Source organism: Zootoca vivipara, chromosome 12, assembly GCF_965207765.1.
Source record: "Zootoca vivipara chromosome 12, rZooViv2.hap1.1, whole genome shotgun sequence".
Lineage (NCBI taxonomy): Eukaryota > Metazoa > Chordata > Lepidosauria > Squamata > Lacertidae > Zootoca > Zootoca vivipara.
Window position 1 is genome coordinate 21,892,083 of NC_142595.1, and position 26,370 is coordinate 21,918,452.

The window sequence follows — 26,370 nt, forward strand, 5'->3', positions numbered from 1 at the left end:
ATTGCTGGGGGTTGGACTAGATGACCCTTGGGGTCCCTTCCAACCCCACAATTCTATGATTCCCCACCCTTCAGACCTGTGGTCCGATCCTGCAGGGCTCTTCCTACAACTTGCTGTTTGAGGGAATAGCCTTCTCCTTGTACAATCCTTGGCACCTTCCTATTTGTAGTCCTGCCAAACAACATCTGCGGGATCTTTTCGGCTGTGGCTGTGCTGTTGTGGAACCTACTTCCAAGTCTCAACACCGTTTGCCTTCTGGAGAAAAGCAGTCAAAATACTTTATTTAGACATGTCTTCCACATGACAAATTAGAAAATTAATTATCAACTGTATTGGATTTAAAAGAAGGGTGGCTTTTAATTGCACCGATATGTTCTATGCACGTTTTAAAAAATAAGTACAGTATATTGGAAGCAACCCTGATATTAACTCAATGGAAGAGGGGATAAATATCTATGAATGGATGGGTAGACCTTTGTCTCTAAGTGTGTATCTGAAGAAGTGTGCATGCACACGAAAGCTCATACCAAAATATAAACTTAGTTGGTCTTTAAGGTGCTACTGAAGGAATTTTTTTATTTTGTGATAACAACAGATATCAAAAGATAACAACAAAACCAGTTTACCACTGTGCCTAACTAGGTAGGGAACCTCAGCCAACCATAGTTCCCTGAGACACTCATCTCTTTGTCACATGCCCACGTTTCATGGTCAGGTATGCTCTAAGTGTGCACCTTTAAATATATATATATGTTTTGGAAAAGGGGAAAAGGGGAACCTTTTGTAGAGGTTTGCCATTTGGAAATTTACTTTAAAGGAACTGACAGCTTGGCCAGCTGAAACAATCTTGTCACAAAGATTTGCGTTACACTTTAATGTTCTGATTCTTAAAAATAGCTGTACCTGTTGTTTCTGAAGGCAGGAAAGACTACATCCCTCTCCTCACCCATGATCAAGCGCCTCCTACTCTAACTTGGATTGTGTCCCAGATGGCTAAATCAGGGTAATCTTGGGACATGTTTTTGAGGCAGAGGAAGAGAAGTGGCAGCTGCTCCGCTTGGATTTCATGGCCTTTTTCCTCAGTGGTCACCTCTGCCCTACAAGGACCTTCCCACCTGTTGCAGCAAGGTGTCACTGCATGGCATAGCTGCCAAGTTATCCCTTTTTTACAGGGATTTTCCCTTATGCTGAATAGGCTTCCTCGCGAGAAAAGGAAAAACCTGGCAGCTATGCTGCATGGAGTTGCATTCAACTAAGTTCTACTCAAGAGCAGACCCGTGAAAATTAATGAACCTAAAGTGGTACCTCTACTTACGAATGTTTCTAATAACTCTGCTTACGAATAACTCTACTTACGAATGTTTCTACTTACGAATGGAGCTCCGTCCGCCATCTTGGATGCGGTTTAGATAGGATTTTTTCTACTTATGAATTTTTTAGATAGGGTTGCTTCTACTTACGAATTTTTTCTCCCAATGCATTCCTATGGGATTCGACTTGCAATTTTTTTCGACTTACAAATGTGCGTTCGGAACGCATTAAATTCGTAAGTAGAGGTACCACTGTGAATTAAACTCAGTAGAACTAGCATTGGATAGAATCCTTGGTCAGGACACTCAAGATGGAGAACAAGGTAGAGATTAGCCAAGGAGGTAAACAAAAGAAGAAACCCCTTTAGTCATGAGGAGTGTGGAGCATCTAACTCTTCAGGGGGACTAGGCAATATATTACTGCGTCACTCATACTAAAAATGTACTCATATCTACCGTATTGCAGCAGCAGCAGTCGTGCTTCTGGAGGTTTTCCAAGGGTACAGCTCCAAGAGCTGAAAAGCTCTGCAAATTTTGGTTTACCCAGAGGTTGTGTTGTACGAACAAAAATGAACAGGCCTAGTGCACCATGGTCTCTGTAAAGCTACCCTCTGCAAACAGCCCCATACGCCATGGTGAAGATGGTGTTTGGCAGACTGGGTACACATTGCTACAGTAGCATTGCTGGAGGCCAGATGTGGGGACCTCCTGCCATACCTTAATATTGGTCATGCTGGTTACAGATGGCGTCCAACAATATCTTGAGGACCACAGGTCCCCCACCCATGCTGAAAGCATTTCTGCACCCAAAATAAGAAGTCAAAAAGGCACCCCTTCCTCCCATTTGTCTTAAACTACCCAGAGAGAGGGACAGGAGGCTCTGTGGCTCAGTTTTGCACTTAACGCTCTGCCAAACCACAGATAAAGGCAAACAAGCAAAAGCCATGTTCCCGGAGTGAAGATCACAGCTGTTGTGCTCCTCCCCTGGTCCTGCTGCCCAGGGCTAAGCCATAGTTTGGATTTCATGGCCTTGGATTTCATGGCCTGATTCTGGGTTTATGTTTTGTTCTTGGTTTGGTGCTCATGGTTTGTCTGGAGGAGAATGGTTACGATCTCTACTCTGGGAACCTGCCCATTAGCTCCTTTGCGCTAAGGCTAAGCCATAGTTTGGCTTCATGTTACATGCAAAGCAAGCCCATGTCTGCTACACACAGTGACTGCTTCACGTCAATTCAGGCCAGCCGAGATAACATGCATTTGCCAGACAGTTTTTCTGGAATATCAGCTACATTAAAAATGACTCTTACATACCACAACATCCATATTTTATAAATTCCTCCACCCAACAACATCACTGCAAAAGCCTGCTTCTTCTCAGTTAATATTTGGGAGCCTCAGACCAAGCAGTAGAGCCAATATGGGTTCTCTTCCTACTCAGCCATTGCCTGGCTGGGAGCGCAAGGCTGGAAGGGAATGTGAGTTGAACTGAATTCATGTCATCCTGAGCTTTTCACTATCATGATGGAAGTACAGAAGGAGATACAGGGTAAGGGGCTTCTGAGCCACTGAAGCAACCTGCGAAGGAGTCCAGAGTGCTAACAAATGCTCTTTCCTACCTCTGCCTTAAGAAATGATGTAAGATGTATGTAAAAAGAGGAGCCTTTACTTCCGAATCAAAGACGTTTTCCTTGGGACAGTTGAGGTGTACAAATCGAAAACCACAAATCCATGGAAAAGCTGATTTGTGAAACAGGAATCGAAAGACCCTGACTGCCACGGCAGGTGGTGTGATACAAATTCAGAATTGCACACTGCAACTTTTGTGAAATCTGATGAACTGCTAACCAGGAATTAATTAATCACAGTCACTTGAAGCTGGCTGGTGCCTTCAAAGGTAGAGAGCTCAGGTTTCAAGTGCTAATCAAAGGGAAACCAATTCATGAACTGGATTTGAGAATTTGAAAGGCATTTCTATTTCTTCTCTCTCTCTCTTTGGCTCTAAGATGAGTCCCTGAGTTTCTTGCCTCAAGCTCCCCTGCCTGTTCAGTTCAGATAATAAATTCCCTGTGCATGTAACAGATATGTAGCCAGGAGGTCTAGACATCTACATGGCAACGATCATGCCATGCCATGTGGAATTCCAGAGGAAACATAGTAGATTTGCTTAAAAATATTAAGCATTATCAGCATTTCCTACTTTTTTTTAAAGAAGGATTTTGGATTCTGAAAATAGATGGGTGGTAAAAAGAATAGAGAACCTGAAATTGATAAGATTTGGCCACCCCAAACTACAATTTCCATAATATCTGACCACTGGCCATGTTGGCTGGGGGTGATGGGAATTGAAGTCCAACAACATCTAGAAGGCTGGAGGTTCCTCACTCTTACTGTATGGTCTCCTACTCCTTCCATGGTTCTCTGGATAAGGATGGAAGGATGGGGAAAATAAATAAATCTAGATATTGACAGCTACAAAACCCTACTTCTGCTTCTAAAGTAAATGAGGCAAGTCTGCTACATATCTGCATAAACAAGCTTCATTTGCTGGCTCGTACCAATTGCACAACTGTGCAGTTTTAAAGAATCTCAATAATCACATCTCAATAAAGAAAATAAAGGGAGGAGAGGGATAATACCATCCTATGTAAAGCCAGGGATGATGCAGGATTTTAACAGAATAATCCTCCTTTCACGACACCTTCACAGGTGCTGGTTTCTCATCTATCTGTACAAAATTTGCACACTCAATTATTTGTTTTGAAAGAGCTCTTCGACTTTCAGACAATATTCCCAGCCGATCAAAATAAAAAACCATGTCAGTCTGTAGGTGCTGTCATTATATTATTCTTCACCGGTTGCTGTTATTTTTCACCCACCCACACCAACAGTTTCCCTGCACCAATACCAGGAACCTCTAAAACAATTCACTGAAAATAAATGAAAACAAACCCAGCAAGAGAAAACGTGGGTGGCTTTTGTCTTCTAGAGGCAGCAGCAAAATGAGCAGGGAAGGAGGGCCAGTCCAGCGGGAAGTTCTACTGCACAAGCCCCGCTGAAATGAAGAGGAGCTGTGCAGGAGCCCTGCTTGGTTTCAACAAGGCTTGCTCTGGAGAGCTTCCTGCTGGACCAGATCCAAACGGTTTGTTAAAATGCCGCACAAGTGCCGGTGACTCATCCAGAGTGCTGTCTCTCGTGAATGTGGCCTAGCGCAAACCCTGGCCACCGTCTGTTGAGGAGGAAGCAGTCATTAAAAATTAACAGAGCTTGCAGAGCAAGAATGAGAGCAAAGCTGATTCGGCAGCCGCTCCATGGGGCCTCTGGGCTGGCCTGGTCCTTACCCAGCACTTTGGCTTTTAGCCATAATTCTGGCATGCCCAAGACAGGACAATGGGTCAGTGGCAGAGACAGGACTTGAAACAAAATCCAGGTCCAGCTGACTGTCCACTATAGAAGATCCACAGAGGCAGGGTCTGGTATATTGCCAAGAATCTACCTGCGTGCTCTCAAACAGATTCTGCTTTCAATACTAAGGGATAGAAACATGCGGTCTGTTATTGTTGTTTTAATAATAATATATTTATTATTTATACCCCACACATCTGGCTGGGTTTCCCCAGCCACTCTGGGCGGCTCCCAACAATATGAAAAACACGATAAAAGATCAAACATTAAAAACTTGCCTAACCAGGGCCGCCTTCAGATGTCTTATAAAAGTCACATAGTTGTTTATTTCCTTGACATCTGGTGGGAGGGCATTCCACAGGGCGGGCGCCACTACCGAGAAGGCCCTCTGCCTGGGGGGGGGGGGTTCGGGAGGTGGGGAGAGGGGGATGGGGACAAACCCAGCCTTAAAATGGATTACCTTTGCCTCTCAACACCCGCAGGATCCACTTGTGGCAGAAACGGACTTGTGGGGGGGGAAGGTGGGCAGAAAAGTTATTTTTTAATGTTTTGTCTTTTTGTGTTGTTATATAAAATTAATAAAAATTAATTTTTTTAAAAAAAGAAGGCCCTCTGCCTGTCACACACACACACACACACACACACACACACACACACTTTGCACTTTGCTCACCAACCTTACCTACCTGACAGCTGCTTTGCCAACCCCCTTCCCCCCACCTGTCCAGCTCCTCCTCTCTTTACACCTCACCCACTCCCTCTCCTATCCCTTTCCAGTTCACCCCCCACAGCTTCCTTTTATAGCTCACCACAACCCCATTCCCCTCTTTAAGCAAACACAATTAGGACTGGGTTGCAAGACAGGCAGTCTGTTACCCAAGTCTGTCTTTTTTTTGGGGGGGGAGGATACTCTGCAAATGCTCAGAGGCACTTTGTTCAGCATGTGCCACAGGGATCACTGCCATCTCCCAGGTTAAGTCAGAATCTGCAAGGAGAGCAGGGAAACAGTAACCCATCAGTATGCCCACCTATGAGATAATGGTCTGGGCAAGGTACATATCCTGCCCCAAATTGGCCACAGAGGACAGGTCTTGGTTCTTATTTCCCTGATCAGTTCTTGCCAATGCAATCTTAGTGCATTTTCTCTTCATTCCCACTGGGGCTCTCTTGCCTCTCCCATGTTGCCTCTTAGCAGCAGTCATCTCAGATGCTCAAAGCACTGTCACTTTCACCAAATGGAAGTCACTTTCCCAGCCTCTTTAGGGTCTTCAGAGCAGTCTAAACAGAAGAACCATAGTTAAGCGCCGCTTCCCAATCCATTAAACTGCTCGCCTAGGCTGCCTGCCGCCCGTAGCCACCTAATGGTGGCCACATGAACTGCAGCATGACAACAGCTTTACATTTTTATGTATATAGGGAAATATTATAATTTTTGGTTCATAGAATCATAGAATCATAGAGTTGGAAGAGACCACAAGGGCCATCCAGTCCAACCCCCTGCCAAGCAGGAAACACCATCAAAGCATTCTTGGCATATGGCTGTCAAGCCTCTGCTTAAAAACCTCCAAAGAAGGAGACTCCACCACACTCCTTGGTAGCAAATTCCACTGCCGAACAGCTCTTACTGTCAGGAAGTTCTTCCTAATGTTTAGGTGGAATCTTCTTTCTTGAAGTTTGAATCCATTGCTCTGTGTCCGCTTCTCTGGAGCAGCAGAAAACAATCTTTCTCCCTCCTCTATATGACATCCTTTTATATATTTGAACATGGCTATCATATCACCCCTTAACCTTCTCTTCTGCAGGCTAAACATACCCAGCTCCCTAAGCCGTTCCTCATAAGGCATTGTTTCCAGGCCTTTGACCATTTTGGTTGCCCTCCTCTGGACACGTTCCAGCTTGTCAGTATCCTTCTTGAACTGTGGTGCCCAGAACTGGACACAGTACTCCAGGTGAGGTCTGACCAGAGCAGAATACAGTGGTACTATTACTTCCCGAGATCTAGATGCTATACTCCTATTGATGCAGCCCAGAATTGCATTGGCTTTTTTAGCTGCTGCATCACACCGCTGACTCATGTCAAGTCTGTGGTCTACCAAGACTCCTAGGTCCTTTTCACATGTACTGCTCTCAAGCCAGGTGTCACCCATCCTGTATTTGTGCCTTTCAATTTTTTTGCCCAAGTGTAGTACCTTACATTTCTCCTTGTTAAAATTCATCTTGTTTGCTTTGGCCCAGTTGTCTAATGGTTGCTGCTTTAAAAACAGAAATCCACATTTCGTGGAGCCTCAGATGTATTCCAAATACCATGCTCTATTAGTGTGTGTTCAAATGAATTTCACCACATCTACAACAAGGCTCTTAAAATACTGTTATAAGTTTTAGGGCCAGAGTCTGTGGGTTCAAATCAACCATAAATCCTGGAATTTGTAAAAATTAGAATTAATCAATTTAGTTTATGCTAATGAGCCAGGCCAGCTCAGCAGAGGTAACCAAGGCTGATGATGGCCAGTCATTAACCTATTAACAATGCCATTAATAGAGATTCCAGGCTGGACAGAAAATGGAGAAAGCCCCTCCCTGAGGTGAGAGATAGTTAGCAGAGACAAAAGGCTAGAGTTTCAGGAGGGAGGGGCAGAAAAGCAGGGGGCAATGAGGTAAGTGAACGGGAGGCGTGTCACTTCTGCAAGCTAGAGGGGGCCAGAGCATGAGACGGACAGTCTGTTTTATGCTGCAGAGAGGGTCAGATAATATTAAAATCTGAGGCTGCAGCAATGTAAGGAACAGGACCCTCTTGGGATGTGAATATTCAGCACCCCCTCCCTCTAGGTTCAGGCTGTATATATGTGTAAATAAACCATATATCATGAAGACACCACAGTCGCTGCTGTGCCTCATTTCCAACAGGAAACACAAACCCTGGGGAAGCTCCTAGAACCGCTGGAATCTCACACTGCTGTGGAGAAAGGGGTGGTGTGTATCATTACTATCAGTCCCACAAATATTCCAGACATTGTCTTCAACAAGACGGCACTCAGCTTCTCTCTCAGAATAATGACTCCCCTCCTTTGCAGAGGGTCTGGGAAATTTTCAGGGTGGAAAGAAAACAAAACGAATTATAGGGGGTAAAAAGGGCATCTTGCCTTACAGTCCACGCAAGATATAAAAAGGAAGGCTGCTGAATATGGAGAGGCTGTGTGTGAAGGACTCCGTATCTGAAGATGATTGCATGTCAACCTTATAAATGGAGAAGAAAGAGGCCTGCAGGGGCTCTCTGCGAAATGTGCTCTCTCTTTCCACTCAAGTCATTTTTATAGATCTGAGTCACCTTTATGCCTTCGAGAGAAGCCTTGTTAGTGTTCATACAGGATTCCTTTCATGCAAGCCTTGGGAATTAGGCCTCAAATCTACCAGTAAGTGCTCAAAAGCTATATCCTGTAGAGATGGCAGATGAAGTGGAGAGGGTATACTGGTTCTCCCCCCACCCCCATCATTCCTGTTTCCTCTCTTAAGAGCATGCCACTCTGCTTCTGACATTATATATTCCTTACACCTAAACAACAACACGAAAAGCATGTCTGTGTAGAAGAAAAGAATAAAAACCTCTTGTATATTCTCTCATCTGACAATCAAATGCAAAACATTCCCCTGAAGTATAATGCAGACATAACATTAAAATGTGGTTGGCAGTAACCATGGTTCACTTTCTTAACTCTAGTTACAGTACAACTGAACTTTCTATGAAACCAGTTGGCAAACTAAGCCTTACGCCCAGACAAGTACACAGGGGGACAACAGTAAGTCCTGTATATCATCTTGCAAACAGAGACAGTGAGTTGCCTTAATCATGGTATTCTTGGAGCAGACACTGACCTCTGACATTTGGAAAATCAGATATGAACAAGGTTTGCGCCTAAACACACAGCCCCTTCCCTCCTTGCAACAACTATGCCCAGAAGTCTTCAATCAACCTTACGTTTCCTGTTACGTCTGACCTGGGAAACTGTGGTTACTGGGTTTGGAACAAGTCAGGATCTTAAACCAACTTCAGATTGGCTTACTCTGAACCCAATAACCAGTGTTACCTGTTTCAGAAAACTTGAGAAGCTATGGTTAACTGGAGGCTTTCGGGTTTATTGAGGTGTGTTGAGAAGGGGATGTGTACAGTATATCTCAGTTATTAATCTAAGCTGGGCCATTCATGCTTATCAATGGCTAATTCAAACCACTTCAAGCAATGGTTTCACATCCTGGTTTCTTCCCCATCTTTTACCAAGATTTAACTATTCAGAATACTATAGGACCTACACATTTTTCAGTTCTTTATACAATCTCATCAGTTTACAGGGTGCTTTGCAGAACGACACAAACACATTCTCTGCGAAGGTTGCAATCTGAAATTTGACAGGGCAGACACATCAGAAGGAGAGGAGGAAAAGCAGGGGCAGGGGAAACAGGGGGGGGAGTATGCTCCAGTTCAGTTGGACATACTTAGGCTTAGATCTTGAAAGGACTGAACACTAAGGGGTTCAGACATAGCTAATAGCTAATAGTTTGAGAGAGGCCCTGGCTAAGCTGTCCTCAGCGCCTTCTGCTATTGTGAGGCCCCTCAATAGGCACCCATCTTACACTGTTTACAAGTGAGGAGGGCAGATTGCACCACCGAGCAGAGCTCCTGAGCCATGCAAAAATATGTGTGCCAGCTGACACTGCCATGTCAGCAATGCAAGTCCCACATCCTAACATGCGTCCTAGGGTAGGGCCAACATTATTAACACAAGGACACCAGAGTGTTCATACATGCAATGCTGGCCTGGAGCTCCGCTCTGTGCTGGCACCACCCACCTGAGTCACATCAACTATGGTGGTGGTGCCTTCAGCTCAGTGGCAGCTGGATCTGTCGATTCACAGGATTTGGCCTCCACCCCCCCCCTCATTCTAGGTTCATTTTGAGGGAAGGGCCATTGCTCTTTGCATGCTTTGCATGCAGACGTTCCCAGGTTCCATCCCCAATATCGCCAGGTAGGGCTGGGGGAGAACCATGCATAAACTCCAGGGAGCTACTTCCAGTCAGTTTAGACAATACTGAGCTAGAAGGACCAGTGGCCTGACTCACTATAAGTAAGGCAACTTCTTATGCTTCTGCATAGACCATGCCTGAAAGGGTTTTGCGGACAAAGATGGATTTTGAAGACGGATTTGAAGGAAGAGAGAGCACATCACACAGAAGTTCCAGACATTGACAGGAAGCAAAAACAATGGCCAGAGTCTGTTAAGAGAGGTACGATTGGAGATGTCAGGCTTTGAGCTTCCTCTCCCTCTGTGCCATTAGCAGCACGACTGGCATGCAGAAACAGAGCGGCAGAAGCTTTTCATGGCATGGAGATTAAAGGCACTGCCAGACAATCGCTTTCAGGTGCAATTCATTCACACACCGGCAAATCCAGGTTGCACAATTACATTTGAGTGGGAGGTCTTGCACAACAAACTTGCTTTCCCAAAAGACCAGACTTCTTGCAGGAAGGAAAGTGATGGGGAAATGCACCTGAAAATGCAAGGAAACACTTGCTTTGATGCAACATTGTCTAACCACACACACACACACACACACACACACACACACACACACACACACACACCTGAAAACAAACCACCATGAAGCCAACATCATCTAAAGTCCCTCCAAACAAATCAGGAGGAATGATCAATAAAATGACTGGTAAAGTTTCAATCAGCTAATGAGTTTCTGCATCTCAGTAAGAAAGCTGACAACCCTCTGAGGTCCACAAATTCAGGCAGCATCATATTTAAATGTGTGGCCTAACCTATCCCAAAGGCTCAAGTCAGAGCATGAAACAAAGCAGCAAGGCAAGGCAAACAAATTGAAAAGCAGCTCTCTCCAACACCCCCCCAAAAAGGGGGGGGGGGACTGCAAGCACAATAAAACTAGGAGCAACCACACTGGTGAAACAACTGTGTTACTGCAGCATTTAGGGCTTTACAAGTTATAACCACCAGCTTGATTTTTGCCTGGCATAATATGCATCTCATACATACTGTTGACACGTTTGCAAATGGGATGTGCTAAATTGGGATCATTCATTTGCATTAATCCAGACAGGTGGTTTCTCCCCCCTCCCCCTTCAACAGGAAATGCAAGTACAATAAGGCAAGGACAGGTTTTCCTCTGTCTCTGTTTCTCCCTCTCACACCCCACTTCAGGTTGTATCCAACTAACTTATACTCAGAGTAGACCCATTGAAATTAATGGATCATGTCCATTAATTTCAAATGGTCTACTATGATGAGGACCAACGTTGGACAAAAGGACTCTACTTGACTTGTTGACAACGCATGTGTGTGTGCGCGCACACACACACATCTACCTTTCTGCAATAAGGAAAGAATAGCAAGATGCACTGGGAAGTGTCGGGTAACAACTGCTTCACACGGTGTCATCTGACATGGTGTCATCTAACCTCTGCACAAACAAACCAGGAAGGATGGGCAATAAACAGGTCATTTGGAAGGGTCTTTGCTTAGAAGTGATAGGTGGACATGCGGCAAGGATAATATTATAATAATAATTTTTTATTTATACCCCACCCATCTGAGGCGCCTTCCAACAAAAACCACTCTGGGCACATTCCAACAAAAGATTAAAAATACATCAAAACATCAGTCATTAAAACCTTCCCTAAAGATAGCCTTCAGATATCTTCGAAACGTCAAATAGTTGTTTATTTCCTTGACATCTGATGGGCGGGCGCCACTACTGAGAAGGCCCTCTACCTGGTTCCCTGTAACTTCGCTTCTCGCAGGGAGGGAACTGCCAGAAGGCCCTTGGCGCTGGACCTCAGTGTCCGGGTTGAATGATGGGGGTGGAGTCGCTCCTTCAGGAGGAGGAGGAGGAGGAGGAGGAGGAGGAGGAGGAGGAGGAGGCCAGCGAATTCCAGGGTTCTCAGCAGGCCGTCCATTCTGGGTGTGGGACTTGACAGGTACCCAACAACCTTAACCCATGCTACTAGCCCTGGCAATGAATTCTGGCAATAGGTCTATCTCCTGTAAGAACACAAGAGCCCTGCTGGATCAGGCCACATGCCCATCTAGTCCAGAACTGTGTTCTCATAGTGGCCAACCAGATGCCCTTGGGAAGCCTACAAGCAGGACATGAGCGCAACAAGCTCTTTCCCCACTAGTGTTCCCCACTGGCAAAATAGCCATTGTATCTAGCAGTCATTCATGGCCTGGTCCCCCACAAATCTATCTAACTCTCTTGTAAAGGCATTCAAATTTCTGGCTACCATCACACCTTATACTAGCAAGTTTCATAGTTTATCTCTGTGCTGTGTGAAGATGTACTTCTTGACTCTTCCAACCATCAGCTTCATTGGATGTCCATTAATTCTAGGGTTATGGGGGGAAAGCACGCACCCCAATGCCACTATTATTCAAGGCCACCAGTCCTAGCCCTCACCTTGAGATATGTGGGTGGGGAGCCTCAAGCCACAGGTTCAAATGCGGCCCTCTGAGCCTATATACCTGGCCCTTAGGAACCTTTCAGGCCTTGCCCCTTCCTCATCAGCCCTGCTCTGTGGCCTGCATAACACTTTAGTCTGGATGGAATGCATCCTTGAACGGTGTCCTTGAACTTGCTTGCCAGGATGCAGAGGCGAATGTGGGTGAAGGAACCTCTGCTACAATATAGCTAAGGGTCACATCCATTGCTCCAGCCACTTTTGCCCCTTGCCCACAGAACTGAAGAAAGTTCCCCATTCCTAATGTAGGAAGAAAAGTAGCATGGGATACGAAGATCCCTGATCTAGAGAGTGTTGCGCATATGGCTTTGCCACCTATAAGTGCCTGTAGACACGCAATGGTGCAGGTGAGGGACCCCAAGCAATTACAGGAGCACTAAGAGGTTTCCAGACATTTCTCCTTTGCAGGTGGCTTTTGCATAACCCAGCCGAGTGCACTGAAGCAGGATTGCTTTGAATGGTGTAGAAAAGCAAAGGCTTGTGTTAAGGCCACCCTAGGCCAAGCCCATAGGCAGCTGAACTTGAATGCAAGCTGAGAGGATACGTTCTCCAGCCCGGACTAGAGCTGAGAAAAGGAGGAGCCTGAAGCAGAGATACTGCTCTAGTGCCCAAGGAAAAGCTAACAGCCAGGACCCAATGCAGTGTGCCGATTACACAGGCTGGTGTTGTACACTTGTATTCTCTTCTGTGCACAAAGAAGGCTCTGAGATTTGAACAAACACAATTCCAAGAAACTTGTGTCACTAGGCCACACCGATCCTAGTAAAAGGCCCAAAGCAGGGATTGGCAAATCTGTGAATTTTGGTTTCTCTTTGTTCCTCGTTTTTCCAGTTTCAAGTTCAGTTCTTCTCATTTCCACATCAGTTTGTATGTCTTTAAAATAAAATAAAATAAAACCCTCATTAAGATTTAGTAGCATTTTCATATGCATTCCCCCAAAGATTTTTGCAAAGCAATTTCCCCGTTTTTGTATGCTACTTTCACCAGTACATAAATTAGGAAGGTTTGCCTTTAAGCGTGGAATGAAACAGATTTCTCTCCCCAACCCCCAACCCCACTCCTTTATTGCATTGCAAGATTTGGAGAAATCGTGCCTCCGTTTGTGTGTTGTTTCAAAATGTGTAAATTAGGAAGGTTTGCCTTTAAACGTGGAATGAAACAGATTTCTCTCCCCAACCCCCAACCCCACTCCTTTATTGCATTGCAAGATTTGGAGAAATCGTGCCTCAGTTTGTGTGTTGTTTCAAAATGTGTAAATTAGGAAGGTTTGCCTTTAAACGTGGAATGAAACAGATTTCTCTCCCCAACCCCCAACCCCACTCCTTAGCCCAGAATACCTTGCTCGCAAGGGCACAAAAGGGCAATAAGAACCCGGGAGGCAGAAACCCCTTTCTGGCATAGCATACGCTCAAGGGCACTCTCATCTTTGATACTGCTTCACCTTTTCCAGCACAGTTGAACTCTGGAGTCAAGAGCAAGTTCTTCTGCAAGTTCTTATGACCTTTCGCTGAACATAAACTCAGAGCCTTGCTTTCCTCTGTCCAGTTAAACACCTACCCTGTCACACTGAGGGATGATGTAGCACATACTGTCAGCCTCCAATGCAAAACTGGGGCAGAGGGAGAGCTTGAAAGGCATTTCACCCCCTTGCCAGAACGATTACGTTCCCCATGCATTTGAGAGGAAGCAAATTGCTTCTGTCTGCTAGCAGCATGGATTCAGCCAACCTATCTTTTAATTTAGATACAAGTTTCTAACCTCCAAGGCAAGAGGAGAAAAAACTTAGGCAGATCTCTGATTCTAAGAGAAGGTTTGCACAGGTCAGGAAAAAACGGGCTGCTTTTAAGAGCAGACCGCAGATCTGGAACCTTGTTAGCCTGACACATACATGGGTTAACATTCCTAACCTAGTCTGCAACTTTCACTGATCTAGCCTTGAGCATCCCCTGGTACCCTGCCAAAGCCCCATAGAACTGACTAATCTCAGGGCATCTATCCTTGCTTTCGTTCTGGAACCACGGAAGCCATTCTTCTTGACCTGCAGCTCCATCTGCTGTTTTAACACTGCCTCTCTTTCGCGGCCACCAATGCTCAGGGAGAAATTCATTCTCTCTCTCTCTCCCAGGCACCTGAACCAACTGCTACGACGGACATGATGGAACCAGGCTACCAAAACTAAAACAAGTGGGGGGGGGGAGGAAAAGAATCCTTACTATCTAGCAAACCATTTCAAAATAAATAGAGACACTGTTAATTCTATAGCAGCTGTAAAGAGCCCAGGTGGTCCTAGGGCAGGCGTCCCCAAACTGCGGCCCTCCAGATGTTTTGGCCTACAACTCCCATGATCCCTAGCTAACAGGACCAGTGGTTAGGGAAGATGGGAATTGTAGTCCAAAACATCTGGAGGGCCGAAGTTTGGGGATGCCTGTCCTAGGGTTTCATGTACACCCCCTGGCATGATTTCATGGGGAGCCAAAGAGGAAATGGGGGGGGGGCAGCAGAAAGAGAGAAAGGGGATGAGGGGGGCAAGGGATGTGTTGTAAGCTGCCCAGAGTGGGCAGGGTATAAATAATAAAATTATTATTATTATTATTATTATTATTATTATTATTATTATTATTACTACTACTACTACTATAGGGGTTTCCCTGCCCGCATTTGACTCTAGCCCCATTCACTTTTGGCACCAGCCATGCCCACCATCAATATGTGGCCTCCAAGTGATTACCCCAGGGGGAATGCGGCCCTTCTCTGCCCCTGCAGAAATACAAAGCTGCCTGAAATGAGCTGAACTGATATGGTCAACCCATGTTTTCATCATATAGAACTGGGCTTCAACCACTCAAAATTTCCAGGTGGGGCTTTCTGAAATTGGGTTCTGGGTTCAAGTTAAACCCTGATGCCGGTTCATTTATTACTTCTCTAACCAGGATTCTGCCCGCCCTCCCCCAAGCCATATAAATGAACCTGGGCTACATATTGGTCTCATCCACACATCCCTTTAAACCATAGCTATGCTTAACTATGGTTTAAAGGTGGGCTGAAAATCGTGGGCATGCCATGGTCTTCCACACTCCTGCTGTGCCGTGCTGTCAGGAGTGAAGCCACGGTTTGTGACTGTAGTTTCTTTCAATGTGGCAAACTCTATCTGCTGAACTCCCCTGTTCTACAGGAGTCCCCTTTCCCTTTTTCACCGGGTCACTCTAATCCCCGCCCACTCACTCCCTGGGAAATAAATTCTAACCTGACCTTTGAAACTGTAGCAGCTGAGAGATTTGGCCTTAATTTATCAGGCAATAAATAGCTGTGCAACTACATTAAGACTTCACTATCCTGGTCATAGGACTAAACCTTAGATATGAAAAGAGGTTCCTAAGTTGAGCCCCGGATCAAATAAAAGCCCGAATGTGGAAATATCAGTGCTACTGGGGAAAGGAGACAAAAGCCCAGCAGAGCTTGAGAATCTGGCTTTCGGCAAGGCTGCTCTGTGCTGAGTTTCAAGTCATTAGGCAACAGGAGGGAGTCGAAAGTGATCTGCAGGTGATCACAGGCACATTACTCACAGCGCTGAGCCTGCATGCAGAACAGGTGCCTCTAAAGAAGTGCCATTCTCTCGCACACCTGGCACAAAACAAGACGTGTATTTTTCAGCTCTCACACGACTAATTCCTAACACTTTGTGTTACAAGCACTTAAGCATCTGTTCCAGAAACGGAAGGCACTACAGGACTTGAATCTCTTGTCGCGGGACAAGAATGTGTGAGCTCTGGCCATCACAGAGAAAATGGCTCACAAATTACATGTTTCTAAGCGTAAAGAATGCATTTCTAAGGCTGTTTGGTGGGATTTCATTTCTTACATGTCAAATTCAGCTATACAAAACGATCTTCCACCCACCAAATCGCAAAATTTGGCAGAACTCCGCAAGTTCTTGCATGATTTCAGCCGACACTAGTGTGGCTTCTGCGCCTGCAGCAGAGTGTCTACAGGGCTACTGCTTTGGGGGCTTCAGCCACCTCAGTCTGCCTAATGGCAGAGCCAGCTCTGTGGATGGGACTGATGGGAACTGGAGCCCCAAAAACATAAGAACAGTAAAGGTAAAGGACCCCTGGACAGTTAAGTCCAGTCAAAGGCAACTATGGGGTTGCGGTGCTCATCTTGCTTTCAGGCCGAGGGAGCTGGTGTTTGTCCACAGACAGCTTTCCAGGTCATGTGGCCAGCATAACTAAACCGCTTCTGGCGCAATGGGACACCGTGACTGAAACCAGAGCGCATGGAAACGCTGTTTACCTTCCCGACACAGCAGTACCTATTTATCTACTTGCACTGGTGTGCTTTCAATCTGTTAGGTTGGCAGAAGCTGGGACAGAGAAACGGGAGCTCACCCCGTCGTGGAGATTCGAACTGCCAACCTTCTGATCGGCAAGCCCAAGAGGCTCACTGGTTTAGACCCCAGTGCCACCCGCACCCCATATGAACAGTAGGGGGAGCCCGAGCCAATGACAGGCAGAGGGGCTGGAGCTGGCCAGAGGGGCTGGGGCAACTCAGCCAGATGGGTGGGATATAAATAAATAAATAAATAAATAAATAAATAAATAAATAAATAAATAAATAAAGGTGGTGGTGATTATGATGAAAGGCCACAGATTAGCCTCCCCAGGTTTTGAATATAGGTATATGTAAGAGAGAGGGCTTGAAGAGAGCAGCCCACTCTGCTTACTTCCACCAGCTGGAAGAGCAGCAGCGAGAGCAGCAAGTCTGGGAGGGAAAACCAGGAACAGGAAGTGGTAAAGACAGGTCCAGGGCTCTGCAGAGTCCTGGAGGCTCAGCTCCAGGTTGGTAGCAGAAAGCAGGGGAGGAGCTAGCTTCAGCAGGGGCTGGAAAGGAGGGGGTAGGTAGAATGGCACCTCAGGAGCCTAGTTTGGGACCACGGAGGACCCGTAGAGCCAGGAGGAGGGGCGTTTGGGTACCCAGTTTTAAAAAGGGGGTGAGAGCCCGCCAGACGCCATTGCAGGCTTCTGCCCCATGCAGAGCAGACATGATTTGAGACATCTCACCACTGTATATAGCATGCACACTAAAACTCTGAAAATCCAGAGGATGTGTGGAGTGCTTACTCGGGAGTAGCCAACACCCATCTGTGACAGTATACTTTTCAGAGTACTAAATCCGGATGCTTAGTCACTGTACACCTGTTGTTTGACACCACATGACCTGGAAGCTGTATGCCGGCTCCCTCGGCCAATAAAGCTAGATGAGCGCCGCAACCTCAGCACCCTTGGATGATTTAACAATTGGCCAGGGGTGCTGCAGAAGGGCCCTCCCCTCTCTCTCCCTCTTCATGCCAGCCATCCTTCCTTCATATTTGCAAATCTCTCTTGATCTTGACCTCTGTCTCTCTCCCCAGCCCAGCCTGAGTCCTGCTGCTCCTCCTGCTTTCTGTCTTCCAATCATGTTCCGATTCCTTCTCTCCCTCCTCCACCTCCACTCTCAACAGGGCAGGGCGGGCACGGAACGGGTGAATACCCACTTACGCACTTCCTGTAATGGAACCCCAGTATAAGTGGCTTCCACAGGGGAGCCGCAGAAAGAATGTGGTTGGTCAAGGAAACCGTGGACTCAAAAAGGTTGGAAAGCTCTGCCTTAGGTTGTCATGAGACTCATTGCGGAGGACTGCATAAGTTGGATAAAACAAATAAAGGGTCTTTGCTTTCCTTTACTAGCTACCAGTTTGCTGATGGCAATGATCCAAAAAGCTGCAACCTAAAGCGGCATTAGCAAATGGGCATGGAGGTTGGGTAGTTAGTTTCTACGTAATAATGGCATTGTGTAAGAAAACATACAAACCAGCTTATATAATTGTGCAGAATAAGAATTACCAAAAATAAAAGGCTGTCTTACAGAAATGAAAGGGTATTGCGCAACATCCCAGAACACAAGATCTATACTGTACTACCAATTTAAATGTGTTTGGAACCGAACCAGCTTCTACTATGGCTTCCACAAAAGGACCTGGGAAACGGGCATTTCATGATGATGTTTGAGAATTCCTTATCGGGTATCCCCAGTGCCTTATTGTGATCTGTAATCCCTCAAGATGGCTTAGTATACAATTTTGAACAGACCTGAAATGTGTACTTAAACTTATAATACAGCTAGACATGTCTCCTTGAGAAGCAGGACCAAGGTCTTGGCTATTCCATAAAGATCTCCCGCTTCACACCACTTGTTGCCAGAACAGTGTCACCTGAATAAGTCCCATGGCTTTAAGGCAAAGATTGGGAAGTTGTGGTCTTCCCGATGTTGCTGGACTACAGTTCCCTTCATCCCTGACCATCACCCATGCTGGCTGGGGCTGATGGGAGTTGTAGTCAAACAACCTCTGGAAGGCCCTAGGTTCCCCATCCCAGATTTAAGGAATCAGGAGGAGAATGCTGCACATACAGTACTAAATTGATTTCCTCTTTGCTCCTGATCTAGGTGGGTAAGGAGGACTGAAAGAGTCCTAATTGGGAAAGTTGCATCTTGCCTATGTTAAGCCATGAACCCAGAGAAAGAAAACATTGTGAGTGTTGAGAGAGAAACTTGATTGAAGAAAGAAAGGCAGCTCTTACCTGGTCCCGGATCCTCTCCTGCTGCCCTCGGATGGCCAAAGCATGCTGGGGGTATTTGCTCTTCAAGTGGTCCATGAAGGCATCTCGCTTCCGTTCCATCTCAGACTTCTGGAGGCCTGTCAGGGCCTCCAGGCTCTGGGCAGCGATGACCGTGTGCCGGCGCTCCGAGGTGTGCACCAGGCCTACGTTGGAGAATCGGCGTGTGCCATTGCCCAGGGTCCGGTATTCCCGTGGATATTCTGCATCGTCTGCCGAGATCATGTGGGCGCTGGTCCTCTCGGGATCTACACGGATTGGGAGAGAAGGAAAGGAAGAAACAAGAGAGGGAGTCAGGGTACCTTTCCACTTACCTCACAGTGCAGGAAGGGGACCAGGGATGTCGGCTCTATAGGAAGGAGTGGGAGAGCTTTCTCAAAAAAGGGTGGGCAGGGTAAGGAGAAAGGAGGCAATCAGAGGCTATGTTAGAATGAAGTGCTGATCAGTCTTCAGCATTGCACGACCCTCCTTTTGGGATAGGGAAAGAAGAGTCTCATCCAGGCACTGGCAGGGTTTTCCCTTTGGCTGTGGTGCCCGTTGGAACAGGTAGGTTGGAAGGCAGGGAGGCCAACAGTAGAGGGAGCTAGAGCCAATGACAGGCGCAGCCAACACATCCTCCTTCCTACTGAATTTTACAAGGACAATGCGGAGACTAAGGGTGCAGACAGCCAGGGCCACTGCACCTGGAATGGATTTAATTAGGTAGGCAAGCAAGTAGGGGCAGGCTGAGGTTGGTGGGGAAGTGCCCCATTTGCCCTATGTCAGGCTTCCTCAACCTCAGCCCCTCCAGATGCTTTGGGCCTACAACTCCCATGATCCCTAGCTAGCAGGACCAGTGGTCAGGGATGATGGAAATTGTAGCCTCAAAACATCTGGAGGGCCGAGGTTGAGGAAGCCTGCCCTATGTGTACCAGCCTCCATTACTCATTGGTGGCAACTGTCTGCAAGAGAATCAAGACTTTGCTACAGCTTTCTCTTCCCATTGATCAGCCTCAGAACAGGGCCACAAAAATTTTCAGACTTGAAGGAAGGGGCAGATAGATCTCAGTCTTTACGGGGGCATGACAGTGGTAGGTAAGAGATGGGGAGATGGGAGGGAAGTCCATTCCAATCACTTTTTATTCCAAAGTGATTTCAAGGGGATTTCTCAGTGCAAAGGGGACAAAGGGGGCGTGCTTGGGGGTGGGGTGGGGTGAGGGGCAGAAAAGAGGCCGTCATCCGGAAGACAGACAAGACATAAACATTATCAAGACGACAACTGGGGGGGGGGCAGGAGAAACCACAGAGACTTCAAAACTGCCCCCCCCCTGTGGGGGGGGGGGCTAAAATCAAACATAAGACAGTCAGGAGACCTCAATGGGAGATGACAGCCTTGGTGCCCCTGCTCTCAAGCAAAGGCAGACAGAGGGACAAAGACAGACGAACATTCTGCAACAGTAAATACGGACATAAAGGAACTGAAAGAAAACGGAAATGAGGTGCAGGTTGGTTCATGGGGGAGGAGGGAGGAATTTTTGTGGAACATCGCTCTGAAGCTCAGGAATAGCCAGAACACCTGACAACTGGAGAAGGGGGCTTCCGCTTCTGACGCCTGCCCCAAGAAAGGAAAGAACAGCAGCACAGCCTGGTTCCCAAAAGGTTCGTGTCCCTTCAGACATCGTGATTCATTGCCATCAGTAAATTAGGCCAACGATGCTCACATCCAAGGACATCCAAACTCTAGCTCCCCACCACACACCAGCTAACTGCACTGTAAACATTCCTAAATACCGTAGTCCCATGATGCTGTTTCCATAACCAATCACAGTAGCTTAAATGCCCCATATGAAGTATGGGACAGCTATATTCTGCCCCATGTATTTTACGCAGAAAAATAATCTTTCCTTTGTCAACTTTCCCTCCTGCAACTGTTAAAATATTTAGGAATACTCTATGACATCACAGCAACTCAGCCAATGGCTTGGAGGGGATGAGCTCTGCTCTGCAAGGAGCCCTCCAGACAGGTGTTTTCTCGTAGGTATATTCAGCAGTATGTTCTTCACACAGTAGCGGTGGACTTGTTTGGCTTTATTAGTTCTTCTGCAATGCGTCCCCCAATGCTACCACATTTTCGCTGTCCAGAGGGGCTATAGCGCAACAGTAAGTGGGACCCCCAAAAAAATGTATTTGCGGTGTGAAAGGTTACAGGATTTCAGCAGGAAATTGCAGGATATGCACCGATTGGAAATGAAGTTGTATGACCGACTCAAAACTTCTGCGCAAGCAAATAATATTGAAATTGGGGTCGCATATGGCCTGTCTAATATCATGAGTACATATCATCATGAATGCACAACGAAGAGGACATCTGGAGAGGCCTTACATCTTTAAGCAGGTTTTAAAAGCACACTAATTTAGGGCTGATTCTTTCTAATTTAGGTTTCTTATGAGCTTAAGTCAGAGGGTTGTTTTGGAATGCTTACCTAGCTCATCTACTGTAACTCATGATGCTGTTTTATTTATTTTAAAGTCGCATACGCTTTTAAAATAGTGTGCTGCTGCCATATAAATTGAGTCTTTTGCTTCTGAACTGTATTTTACATGTCTTTAGAAGAGCTATTAAAAAAAACAGCCTATAAATGAATTTATAAATAAAAGAACTGTGAATCCCTTACTGCTATTATGACCATGGAGCCTGACCCTTCATGAGGGGATCAGCTTGTATGGCAAAATACATTTCTGGCCCCAAAGATGGTGTCTGGGGAATAGAGTGGATTCCAGTAATGCGGAAGAAGTTAGACATTCCTGATCAACAGCACCCATAAATTAGTGGTCTTCATAAAGGATAACACCTGCATAGCTGAAGGTAAGAGGCAAAGACTAACTCCTGAAGTTCCAACACTACATCAGACTTTCCCTCTATAGTCACTGCCATGGAAATTGTACTTTCTCTAGCAGAGGCAAGCTTCGATAGGATCAGGGTGACCCATGGAAAACAGGCTTGCAACACTGGCAAATGTCTGGATAACGTCATATAGACATGGTTGTATCTGGGTAGAATCAGGACTTTCTAGTAGCTGTTCCGTTCTTATTTAAAAGAAACAGTTAACAGTATTGTATTGTCTAGCTTTCTGACTGCGGCGTCTTCTAAATTCATGTTCTTCCAGCATAGGTCCCCAGATGTTGCTTGTTTACAACTCCCATGAGTTGTAGTCCCACAACATCTGGGGACCACCAACAGGAAGAACATTGCTCTGAGCCTCCCATGACAAAAAAAAGGATAGTAGTTGTGTCATTAGCCACATGCTTCCTGTGATACCCCTCCAAAAATCAGAATGCCAATTTTTATTGGCGCACTTCTTGGAGATGGGGTGGGGTGGAGGAAGAGTTGTTTTCTCTCTGGTTTTTGTACTGATCAATTCAGTTCTCCTCTTTATTTTCTACTTCCTTTGACAACCAGAAGTACCACTTCTGTGTGCAGCATCAGTAGCTTCCTAACCACCACCAAGAGATAAGAGTCTAAGTGGTGTGTAACTTAAAACAGCATAAATCAACAGAATACTGAGCAGCTAATGCAGTATTCCTGTGAGCCAGCAGAAGCAACCCTTATGTTCTTAAATCTATCAGACACGTTGATTTCCTTGATAACTTCACATTCTTTGCAAATGCTCAATAATCACAGAACCCACAAGGTCCCGCTCTTGAGGTTGCTGACTCTGCCTTCTGAAAATGGCACAGTCCCAGTTATGGGCTGAGCCACGTCAAGATGGCCATTTTGCAATAATATACGGCTTCAGTTAGAGCTGTAATAAGCAGTGGAGTGTATGGATGGCTCTAGAGATTGGCAAAGGAAAGACAAGCTTTCTCCTCCATAAAAATACTTTATGGGTTCTTGTTATCTGGGGAAAATGGGTGGGGTGGTGGAAGAAAACTAGTGTTGAAAAAAATTAAAAAGAGATTTAACAAGGCAGTAAAAATGAAGATCAGCTCAGCTGAGCTCTCAGCTGCAGATTTCATTTCATTTTATTGCCATTTTAGGGGAAGCATCTTCTTACCACCTTTGAAGTGCTACTCTGAGGAAGATCAAGGGAGGAAGGAAATGGCTATGGATGCGGCTTGGCATCACACTTTGTGCCCCCTGCCCGCCAGCAAAGTTAAACATGTCCAAACTGGGTCCAATATTCTAAATCTTCCTGAAGGACAGGTTGTGGTCTGGCAAGTTGTGTTTGCTGATGGGATGTGCTGTCAATCTTGGCTCCTGAAAAGTTCCTCTCCTGAAGGCCCACATCTTCAACACAGCTGTCCTCAAACCACCTCTCCTAGCTCTACCTTTCTGGCTCCCTGGCTGTCATTCTCCTAGTCCCAGTACACATGTTGGACCTCTAGTCCATGGCTGAATGTGGCCCTCCAAGGCTTTCAGTCTGGCCCTCGGGGCTCTCTCCCGGCCGCACCCCTCAGTTGCTCTGCTCTGGTCCTTCCTCAAGAGCTTTTTTCATGATGGAATGTGTCCTTGGACACTGGAAATGCCCCTTGCTTGCCTAGGAGAGATGTGTGGGCATAGAAACGTCTGGCTTTTACACATTCTATGCAGCGCCCTATTACCTAAACTTCCTGTATAGAAAGAGAGGCCACAATTTGAAGCCCTTCAGACTGATGCAAGATACAGCTCCAAGCCATCATCATTCCTGCTTGTCACAATTTGTCACTCTGCTGCAAACTCCCACTCCGAAGTATGTCACATCTGACACCCCCAGCACACATTTTTAATGCCTACACAGTAAACGATCCCATTTATTCCTTGGAAGGAGTGTCTTTTTATTGGCAAATGCAAACACCTCATGGAAAGCAAGCATGAAGAACATCATTTTACACCATTCAAAATAATCCTTCAGGAGCAATTATGGCTGGTGTCCATTGGGAACAGAAGTAGGGAAGCAAAAAGAGAACCCAAAAGTAGGTGGAACGAGATCCAATGACAGGCATAGTCAATGACAGGTGGAGTCAACTCAGTCTAGGAGAAGATGGAGAGGTGATATAGTAGCCATTTTCAAGTATCTGAAGGGCTGCCACATGGAAGATGGAGCAAGCTTGTTTTCTACTCCAGAGGGTGGGACCCAAACCAATGGAGTCAAGTTACAAGAAATGAGATTCTGACTAAAAGTCAGGCAAAACTTTCTGGCAGCAAAATCTGGACTCTTCTTCACTGGAGGCTCTTGAGTAGTGTTTGGATGACCACCTGTCAGGGATTCTTTGCATTGCAAGGGATTGGACCAGATGACCCTCGGGGTCCCTTCCCACTCTACATTCCTATGATTACAGATTAGTCCCCATTTTCTCCCTGCTGAGTTGTACAAGTGCAACACTGATCCTAAGGAGGAAGAGAAGGAGGAGGAGGAGGAGGAGGAGGAGGAGGAGGAGGAGGAGGAGGAGGAGGAGGAAGCTGACAGCCAGGGGCAATTCATGGACTGGTTGCAAGAAGGCAGGCAGGTGGAGGCTGGCTGAGGGCAGTACTGGTTGGTGGGGCAGTACCCTTTTGGCCCTAATGCAGAGGTTTTCAACATTTTTGAGTCCATGGCTACATTAACCAACTACATTTTTCTGCAGCACCCCTGTGGGGGTTCAGGAGCCCAGTTATGTCTGTTAGGATTTTGCTGGGTAGTGTGATTAGTATAAATCACATGAGATGTCTGTGAAGAGTGTGGGAACGGAAGACTGTCTTATCTCTTCCGTCTGAGCGTGTTACTGTTACTTTACTTTCACTTTTGCTGTATGCAACAGTCTTGTTCTGCCTGAGCTGGAGAACACAGGCATGATTATAGATTCTCTGTACATATTGTGAATAAAACGTAGTTTAGACCTATGGATGTTTCCTTCTTCTTGCTGTGAGATGGCAAAAGACTTGCGTGCACTTTTCATAAGAGAAGTGTCGCAGAGAGGCACTCTGGAGTGAAGGGGCATGCCATTCCAGAGATGTGCCTACTGGGAGACGCACGGAGGCACCGGGGGTTCACCGTGTCCCCGGGTGAGTTTTCCAACCATGTCACCCCTTGCCTACAGCGCTGCCAGTCTCTCGCCACTTTTCAAACACCCTCCCTTGTGGAGTGTTCCCTCACCCTCCTCTCCTTTCCCCTCTTCTTTGGGAGCCCTCCAGGAAGCAGCTGCAGCCATCCCTGAGCTGCGCCCCCCCCTGCCCCAAAGAGAGGTGCCATCCAGAGGCACCATTTGCCTGAGGACCTTGTAGCCAGGGCTGCTGCAATAAACAGCTGTGCAAGCCTTTGGGAGGCAGAGTCGCGAGAGGGCATCCGAGGAGGGAGGGAAGGAAAAAGGGACAGAGGGCAGTGTTGCCTGAGGTGCCCCTAACCATCCTTCAAGGCACCCCGGGGTGCCACAGTACACTGGTTGAAAACCACTGCTCTAATTGATTGACCTCCCTTTTTGGGAAGTCGTGTGTGTTTGCACATGTGCATTTATATTTTTATCCCACTCTTCCTCTAAGGAGTTCAGGGTGGCTTACATAATTTTTTCACCTCCACATTTTAGCTTCAGAGCAACCTTGGGAGGTAGGTTAGGTTGAGAGATAGTAGTTGGCGTAAACCCAATCACTGCAGCCCGAAGTAGTACAAACCAGGCACAGGATGACTACCTCAGTGGAACATAGGAAGCTGCCTTCATACAGAGTCAGGCCATGGGTCCATCAGTCAGTGCCATGGCCAGTATTGCCTACACAAGACTGGCAGAGGCTCTCTGGGGTTTCAGACAGGGGTCTCTCCTCCCAGCCCTACCTGGAAATGCCAGGGAATTGAACCCAGACCTTCTGCATGCAAGGCAGATGTTCTTTCACTGAGATGTTCTTTCAAAGTGAGAAGGAACTACTAAGTCGTTGTTACTATTTTCCCTCCACTCTTGATGCATGCCTTCCTTTTATGAATGGCTCTAAATCCCTGCCACTTTTATCACCCTACTCCCGTGTCTCTGTTACACCCTGGGAGAGGAGTGCATTAGAAACTAAATCACTGGCACTCTATGAAATGGCCCTCGTCAATTAACACAGGAGACAGATGATAGCTCTTTAAGAGAGTTGAAAATAGGGTGGCCACCTTTTAACCTGACAAATTATGGACAGTCCAGCTATTTACCACATCAGTGGGGCAAAACAAATCGGACATCAAAAGGGTTTATTGAGATCCTGTGTATCTTGTCCCCTTGCAGTAATTATTCAGCAGGTCACTAAGGTAAGAAGGAAATTGTTATTAGCTTCCAGAATGATTTCAGTCTCCAAAAAACTATTTTTGAAACATACTTACTGGGGTTCTCTTAGGGACAAACTAGATTAGATGGCAGCAGACTCAATGGAAACCTTTATAAAGCAGAGGTGGAGTGGAGTAGGGCAACTGGAAGTGCAGCATGGCTGGGTTAGAAGGCGGGAGCCGAACCCTCCCATGCCCATGTTTTCACTCCTGTCTCAGCGATGTCTATGCTGGCTTGGTCATATGC

At 46.3% G+C, this 26,370-nt stretch overlaps 1 protein-coding gene across 5 annotated transcripts in view; it reads right to left on the reverse strand.

Annotated features, from left to right (window-relative positions):
- Positions 1-26,370, reverse strand: part of SRCIN1 (SRC kinase signaling inhibitor 1) — a 263,545-nt gene that overhangs the window by 128,414 nt on the left and 108,761 nt on the right. For all 5 annotated transcript variants that reach the window (XM_088655243.1, XM_088655240.1, XM_088655247.1 and 2 more), the window contains exon 2: positions 18,862-19,145. In XM_088655243.1, coding sequence (XP_088511369.1) covers positions 18,862-19,145 — 284 coding nt within the window. The remainder of the gene's footprint in view (positions 1-18,861; positions 19,146-26,370) is intronic.